At 31.8% G+C, this 8,451-nt stretch overlaps 1 protein-coding gene across 1 annotated transcript; it reads left to right on the plus strand.

The window, feature by feature from the left end:
• Positions 1 to 1,122: 1,122 nt before the first annotated feature.
• LOC132048225 (putative cyclin-D6-1) lies at positions 1,123 to 3,475 on the plus strand. Its single transcript, XM_059439132.1, has 6 exons — positions 1,123 to 1,512; positions 1,758 to 1,844; positions 1,943 to 2,038; positions 2,129 to 2,330; positions 2,444 to 2,574; positions 2,879 to 3,475. The coding sequence occupies exons 1-6, from the start codon at positions 1,318 to 1,320 to the stop codon at positions 3,116 to 3,118; spliced, it is 951 nt and encodes a 316-aa protein (XP_059295115.1). The 5' UTR covers positions 1,123 to 1,317; the 3' UTR covers positions 3,119 to 3,475.
• Positions 3,476 to 8,451: the final 4,976 nt, after the last annotated feature.

Consider the following 8,451-nt stretch of genomic DNA (forward strand, 5'->3'; position numbering starts at 1 on the left):
TCCCGCATTGTATTTCAACAGCTTTTGAATAATTGAGAATTTTATTCTAATATATAATTAACGTAAAAGAATTTTAGAATCAACAATTCACTTAAAAAATAACTAGAAGTAACAACACATAAAGCATATATAGGCCTCATCAACACAAAGTGTTACTATTTGTAATAACATGCTACAGTTCTTTTGGTTTATTTGACACATGATTTACGGATCCATATACGCCTCAACTCAAAGCATTATGAACCAATTAACGCTGGTGTAGGTACGACCTCCTCTCTAGGCAGGTGATGAAACAAGAAATATTTAAATGATAATCTATAAATCGAAAAACAGGTTTTCGAAAGTCTAATGGACTGTAAATTCTTTTAACGAATTTGACACGTGATAATAGTTATATAACGACCATATGACAACTGCTATTTTTTTACTTTAAAATGATTTACGTGCCTAACTTTAAGTCAATATATCATGCTAGCGATGTGAAAACTTAGGGAATTACCGACACCTTTAACAGAAGGACTCTTAGCTGTTAGTCAAAATAGATCTCCTTTAACAACCAAGGCAATAACTTCATCATAAAATAATTTCTAAATCGTGATTTAAACAAACACTTCCTCTACAAAAGCCATTAAATTCTCAATACCTTTAAATCTTATCCACTGATTCTTACGCTAGTAATTAGGAATCTATTTGTAAAGTCTAAACTCCATATATTTCAACCGATTAAAGTGTAAAAGTCCAAGTAGTATATGTAACGTTTAGTTAATACTAGTTTGTGTTTTCTCTCTATCTTTGGGTCCAAGTTAAATTGAAGCCTCTTAGACTTTCAAAAGGGCAAAGATGTCACACATTCTAATTAGTCATGTTTGATAACAAGGGCGGTGTCGAGTTTTAATTATGAGTTTGACACACTCCGCTAGCTTTTATAAAACTTTTATATTTATATTACTAAATTTACTTAATACGTATAAATAATTTATTAGCTTAACTAACTAAACGCATGTACTAACCAGCAGTACGGTTCAATCCTCACCCGACTTTTCTCTTCCTTCTCCAGTTACCGTACAAGAAAATTATAAAAAGAAACGAATTATATATGCCAAGGCAAAGACTCTTGTACTGTGTGCAGAAATAGCTGTACCTAACATTTAGTTGGATAAGACAAACGTGGACTTTTAGCTCCGCGAGAGTCTATATGAACTTGGGAATGCGCTCACACTGACTCTCAGAAAGCAAAGTGCTCTGTTTTCATACATTCTGACTGAACAAAGTTCAGTCCTTCTCACTTTCACCTTTCACTTGATTGGCGCTAAATTAATGATACCAAACTTGAACGGATTAACAAAAGGGAAAATGGAATTGGATCTCGAGAATCCAATAACAGGCTCCGAAGAACACCATTTCGACACACTCTTCGCAACCGAATCCGAACACACGCCGTCCTTCCTCGCCTTCAAATGCACTGATGTTCGCTTTTCGCTTCGCCGCCACTCTCTCGTCCTTATTTCTCAGGTAAACAAAATATTGTACTGCTTTCGTCCTAATTTGTTTTGACTTTTCGCTTATCATTTGACTTTCCTTGTTAATTTAGATATTCGAAAACTATATGAAATGTGTAATGATTTGCTATTCTCCTTGTATAAAATGCTTCTACTTTTAATGTCACAATATGAAGTGCAAAAGGTGTGAATATTTTTGAATAGATACAGTAATAGTGTGTCTAATTATAACTGTTGCTTTTGTTGTGTTTTTTGCAGGTACAAAGTTCTTACAAGTTTGATTGCTATATCGCTTACCTTGCTGTCAATTACATTGATCGTTTTCTTTCCAAACAAGAAGTTCTGGTAAAATCAAACTCATAAATTTCATATTTATAGCTATTTACACATAAAACTGCATGAATTTTTTTTTGTTGATGAGAATTGAATGAAACTTACTGCAGGAGAATAAGCCATGGATTGTACGGATTCTCGTCATTGCTAGCCTTTCACTTGCTGCAAAAATGAGGAACATCGATTTATCACTGTCCGATATTCAGGTAAACTGTAAATCAATATTGAACAGTAAAATTTCATCTCAATTGCGGAAAATGCAATTTCAATACGACTTACTGAGAAAAATGTAACAGAGAGATGTAGGTTTAATTTTTGATCCTCAATCGATTCATCGCATGGAATCGCTGATTCTCACTACTCTCAAATGGCGACTAAGATCTATCACGCCTTTCTCGTTTCTGCGATTCTTCATCTCATTTTTACAACTCAGTGATTCGTCTATGACTCAGTCTCTTAAACAACGAGCTTCAGATATCATCTTCAGTACTCAATACGGTACTGTTAATTCTCTAGTAATTTCAAAATTATGTTACTAGTATTAGTTAGCTAATAGTAACTGCTATCGTAACCTTTGATTAATGCCGACATATTTACAAATTTTATTGCAGAAATTAAGCTTTTTGAGTTCAAACCATCAATAATAGCAGCATCAGCGTTTCTATGTGCAGCTGATGAGCTGATTCCCTTGCAATTGACTTCTTTCTTAGCTGCAATTTCAGAATGTCAATACTTAAATAAAGTAAGTCTTCTTTAAATAATCTGTTTGCTTGTTCTATTTTATTTCATACAATTACTACTATTGGACTGGAGAGTAAACTAATTCTTTTTTGACCCACTTTTTCTGATATACCATAAATACTAGTACTATATAGAAAGACTTTTGGTGTTTTCTATACTCAAAATTAAGATCCAAAACTCTTCACTTCAAATGTAGTTATTCTTGTTTTCTTGCATTAGATGATGTTTTCTCCATCTCGATTAGCAGTATTTTTTTTTTCTCCCTTTATTTGCAACTCTAACTGAGGAATAATACTCATTGTTAGGAGGAACTTATGAATGCTTTGGCTATAATGCGGGAAATGCCGATAGAAAGGCAGGAGTCTACAGTCGATGCAGAGTCTTGTAGTACGTTGACGGCACAAAGTGTTCTTGAATGTGAACGTACAAGCTCTCAATGCGAGAGTCCCACAAATCAGGATACGGACAACATCAAAAAGCGGAAATTGAGCGATGATTTACGGGATGATCAAGCGTTCCAGATTTCTCAGGTTCAGTGGTACTAAGGTAGTAAGACTGCGTACCAGCGTCCCTATTTTGTTGTCTCGTTGCTTAGCAAATTTGTTCGAGTGGGTTAATGGATACGTCAATAGTTGAAATGGGAGGACCTTTAAATGGATTGAACTCTAAACTTAAGTAGTGCAGTGTAGAATTGTAACGAATTAGATGCAAATCTCTATAGGCTCCACTTTGTGCTTCGAAATGTCGATAGTATATGTTGCGTCAATAAGTGCAAAAGCAAGTTATGTACTAGTCAATCTGTTAAAATAAGCATGGACAAAAGGGGGAAGAGCAATTCAGAGAAATTACTCGTACTGATGCATCTGTAAACTGACCAAGAAATCTTTATCTTGTTCTTTAATGGTCTTAACTCCCACTTTTTATGAAAGAACTAGTCTCTGTGAACGTGCTCATAACAAATATTATGTAATGCTATTTGAAATTATATACCACTTATTTTATGAGGTGCAAGTAGCATTCTTCTTCCTCTCCGACTTTACGATATCATTATATCAAAAGTTAGTGATTAGCTGATAGTATCCTATCACGAATAATGGCTGACTCCACTACTTAAGATTGTCGAATCTAATCTATTCTAATCGTATCCACTTAATACTTCCCATTAAAATGTTATGTTTGGTATATATCTTTTATGTTTTGACCTATGTGGAAAAATAATCCGAAATTAGAAATTTAAAATGAATGTATACCTCCATATAAAGATAAGAGGTGCTTCAAAGTCTTTCAATTCAAAGAGGTTAAACTGCAATCCTCATTCACTGTCATCTTCCCAAACCGGCCTTTTAACCCTTTTAATCTAGTCTTGTATAAAGTAGCTAAACTTCAGATTTTCACTATATTAATGGTGGTTTAACAAAATGTACTAAAGTAGTTCTTTGTTGTCCAGTTAAAATTGACTCCATGCTTTATTGCTTTATCAAATCAGGATCCATACTTCATTATTGCCTTGTCAAAATAGGCTTCATAATTAACGGGAAAATTTAGGTGAATAGAGGAGTAAATAAATGAAAATCCAAAAAAGAAGAAAAGAAATATTTATTAGAAATCAAAAAATGACCGAGTAATAACAAAGTCTAATTTTCAAAAGAATTTATTTTTAGAGAGAGAGATTAAAGCATATAGTTGGGTATTGTAGCATCATCTTGTTATGTTGACAAACTTTTTGTAGTATTGGATACCATAATTAAGGCACTACAAGGTGCTGCTTTGCCGATTCTTTTCTTACCACTATAGCATATATTTCAAAATCCTATACGTATAACACTTGATAGAATAAATTAAAGTTTGATATAGCATGGAGTGCAAAATCTGAATAAAAGATGTCAAAGATTATGTAATAGGTGATAGACCAGAATTTGATTAAATAATTGCATTGAATCTAATATATAATGATCGGAAATCAACTTACTGTTTTCCGCATTATCTTTCCTTCATCTGCACACCAAACAATTAGATTGTAAGAGGAGAAAATATTCACACATTGATCAAATAGCAAAGGATGTGGAGTAGACAATTGAAATTTTGAACCAGAAAGAAATAGTTCCATGCCTGCGAAGTCATGAGCAGAGTACAAAACCTATTGGCAGTACAATGCACTTTGGCCAACTTTTAAATTTCTTGCTAATAACTCTCCATTGCAGAATGAGATCACCATTACTCCACCGAAAAAGTGGCCCTTAAGTTTCCATAAACTCGAGTTTCACAGCAACATTTTCCTCACGTATCTTTAGAAACTTGTTTTTTGTAGGATACCAGCATAGTGATTCTGACTAAGAATTAGGTTTTAGATTTTGACTTAAATTCTAATTAGTAAAGGGTATAAAACTTGTTTAATATTTGAATGATACTTTTTATTAACCATCATTTATATTCATGTCTCTATGTCACGTGTCTCGCACATGTAATCCCTAAAACTATTATAAAACTTAAATCTAAAGATAATTAACTTTTAGAAATAGTGAATAATTAAAAACAATTATTTAATTTATAAGCGAAAAATCAAAGCATACAAAAGTGTATGTTCCAATTCTTAAAAGTTATATTTGTTTTGATTAGATACTATTTCAAGTTACTACTATTTTAGTGAGATTAATCTTGATTTCTCCTATTCATATTTAGGTGTATAAAGTAAACTACATCAAATCCCTTGGATTGAGGCACCTATCGGACCCTACCAAAGCAAAATGCTTTGTACATTTCCTTTATAAAGTAGTAGGATAGATTGTTTAATCATCATCTTTTCACCTATTATCTCCTTTTTAATGATTTTATTTTCTTTTATTTTTCAAAAGAACATATAGTAAAATGAGGAGTATCTCCTTTTTTAACTTCTGAGCAATAAATATCTCTTAAAAGGTTGTTATGTTTGATTGTTCTCTAGAAGAGTTAAAACTTGTGAATGAAGAAATATTTTGAGTTCACTGTAATTTCTAATGCTATGAATCCTTCTTCAATTATATTGTTATTTTAATTATTAGCTAATTCTTTGTTTTGTTAGATAATTAAAAAACCCTAAATAAATTATAAATAATACCCCAAAAGAAACCATATTCACACGGTTACAATTGCAAAAGCACCAAAAGTCAAATCTATTTCAATTTTTTTACCAAAAATATCCTATATAAATTTAATAAGTAGATTTATCCCTTAAAAGGATTTGAATTTGTGGGGACTTCATCCAAACAGAGCGTGAATGGGGTAGTATTATTATGACAAAAAAGAATAGGAATAGCCAACTTAATTAGAATTCTAACTAATTTCTGAATGATAATTTAAGGATAGTATTTGAAACTTGTATTCAACCCAAAAAAAAAAAAAAAAGAACTCCAGCCTTATCCCATCTAATCTTCTTCTATAATTATTAATCTTTCTCTAATTTTACTTCTATGAGTCCGAAGTATATTAGAATAGATAGGATGTTTTTTTTTCATCAAGAATAGATAGGATGTGATAAGTTGAAATTTGATTGTGATTAGAATTCCAGGGAAGTTAATATTAGGGGAAGTTTCAAATTACAATTTTATCCAAGGTAGAACTATATTTTGAAGAAATAATTCATCTTGAAGGACAAAAAGTCGTTAATATTTGAAGAAGGATATTTTCGTCAACCAACATTTATATTCATGCTTTTATAATAATATCCTTTTAGTCTCTACGAACGTACGCGGTACGTTATTTCCCATTAATTATCAAAAAAAAAAGAAGGTAATATTACTTGTCATTACATTATAGTTGTTTTATGAAGATATATACAAGTCATTCAATATTTTGAAAAAAAATTGGTGAACCAACATTTATGTTCATGCTTTTAAAAGGTTTGTAAATATTGTAATTCTCTAAAATTTTGAAATTAGATTGTAATTTGGACTCTCAAAATAACTGACTTAACTTTTGGCCAATAAATTCTTATATTACTTAGACTCTACGAATAGGTTTGTAAATATTGTAATTCTCTTAAATTTTGAAATTAGATTGTAATTTGGACTCTCAAAATAAGTGACTTAACTTTTGGCCAATAAATTCTTATATTACTTGGACTCTACGAATAAGCAATGTACTTGCTCGTAAATTTGCTATAAAACTTCTACTATTAGAATTCAAAGTGGCAAACTTTAAATCATGAATTCTAATTCATCCAAAATTAAAAGTATTTATTAGTTGTTATTACAATATTATCCAGAATGAAATGTATTTATTTATTACTAAAAGGGTTTAAAAGTCGTTCAATATTTAAAGGATATTTTGGTCAACCAACATTTGTATTCATGCTTTTAAAATAATATAGATAGATAAGTTTTCACGTAATTGTGTAGAGAAATGTTGTTGTTGTGTAGAGAAATTTGCCTATTGTACTTTTATGTTAGACTATTCAAAGAATCTTTGTTCTTTGGAGCTGCAGGGTGGCGCAGAGAAGGGGTGAACAAAGATTGGGGAGTATGGAGCTGAATATATACTTAAATGTGTAGTTTCATGTGCACTCAATACCGGGAGAGTAGTGAATCGAAAAAGGTAGAAAAAAGGCCTGAAGAGGAGAAGTGACACATGGAGAAAAATTACTGTATTTTGCTTTGTCAGTTTTCAGTGTGGTTGAGTGGGACTTAGAGAAAGGAAACGTAGTTCTTACGCGGGTTTTAGCAAGGTGACAAATTGACATGTCTCGTACATGTCATTAACGTCTTTGAAAGCAACAGTACATAAACATTGTAGAAATAGTTCTCTCTTTGAAAGCAACAGCACATAAACATTGTCGAAATAGTTCTTTTATTTATGGAGGATGGACTAAATTACTGGTGTTCTATAGCATTTTCCCTTTTCTTCTCCCTTCTCGAGGCATAAGTCATGCAACAATTGTTAAAGCTAGCTAATGATTGAAGCTAGCTAAGTTGGTGTGAATGAGAAATGGAGGAAAAATGAAGTTATGAATTAAACTGGAAAGGGCTTTGTCTGTGATGGTAGTAGAAATGGAATTTATGTGGTTATATTAGAAAGCGCTTCCTTTAATTAAAGGTTTGAAGAAGTATGTATTGTGTGGTGAAAAAGATTTATGTCTTTATATTCAAACGACTTTCTTTAGTTCTTAAGGGTTGAAGAGGGGGTTGAGGTTGAGAAGAAGGCCTCTTTTTCTGATTATTCGTTAATAAAACCGACAACTTTAGTCCGAATGATTGATTGATAATCTTTTTTGAAACAAATTTATTTAATTAATTTTCCATTTTTGGTATTATTTTTAGAATAAGATATTGAGTAATTTTATTATTATTTTTGTGGAAATTTTCGGTAACTATTTTTTTTTTTTTTTGAGAAAAGACATTTCAAAACTGAACACTTTATCTATGAGACACCTTGCTTGTTTTGAGCAGGAGCCCCTAGAAATACAGAGCATTCGTTTTGGGGAAGGGTTGAGGAGTTGAGAAGAGGGGCACTCTCCTTATTTGTCGTTGTCGGCTAGGGCTTGAACTTTGGTCAAATGATTGATTGATAATCTTTTTAGACCAAATTTATTTAATTCATTTTTCCATTTCTGGTATTATTTTCTGCGAATAAGATATTGAGTAATTTTATTATTATTTTTGTGGAAATTTCAAAGCATTTATTTTTTATTTTAATTTAGGAGAAAGACGCGCCTTTCGAGACAAACACCTTTCTCTCCGAGACACCTTGCTTGTTTTGAACAGGCACTGCTTAGCCTAGAAATACATAGGCAATGCCTCATTTTTGGATACTGAAAAATTTCGAAATCATTTGCATTCTTGCATTCTGCATATTTCTCCAAAATCACAACTGAGTCAGTGTGTAATTTGTTACGGTTCTTGAATTC

This window comes from Lycium ferocissimum, chromosome 2 (assembly GCF_029784015.1).
Source record: "Lycium ferocissimum isolate CSIRO_LF1 chromosome 2, AGI_CSIRO_Lferr_CH_V1, whole genome shotgun sequence".
NCBI lineage: Eukaryota > Viridiplantae > Streptophyta > Magnoliopsida > Solanales > Solanaceae > Lycium > Lycium ferocissimum.

Excerpts from the sequence above, each read along its gene's own strand:
- LOC132048225 (XM_059439132.1), top strand. The coding sequence starts at position 1,318 with ATGATACCAAACTTGAACGGATTAACAAAAGGGAAAATGGAATTGGAT. Across the intron at positions 1,513-1,757 it reads CTCTCGTCCTTATTTCTCAG|GTACAAAGTTCTTACAAGTT; the intron begins GTAAACAAAATA and ends TGTTTTTTGCAG. Across the intron at positions 2,575-2,878 it reads AATGTCAATACTTAAATAAA|GAGGAACTTATGAATGCTTT; the intron begins GTAAGTCTTCTT and ends ACTCATTGTTAG.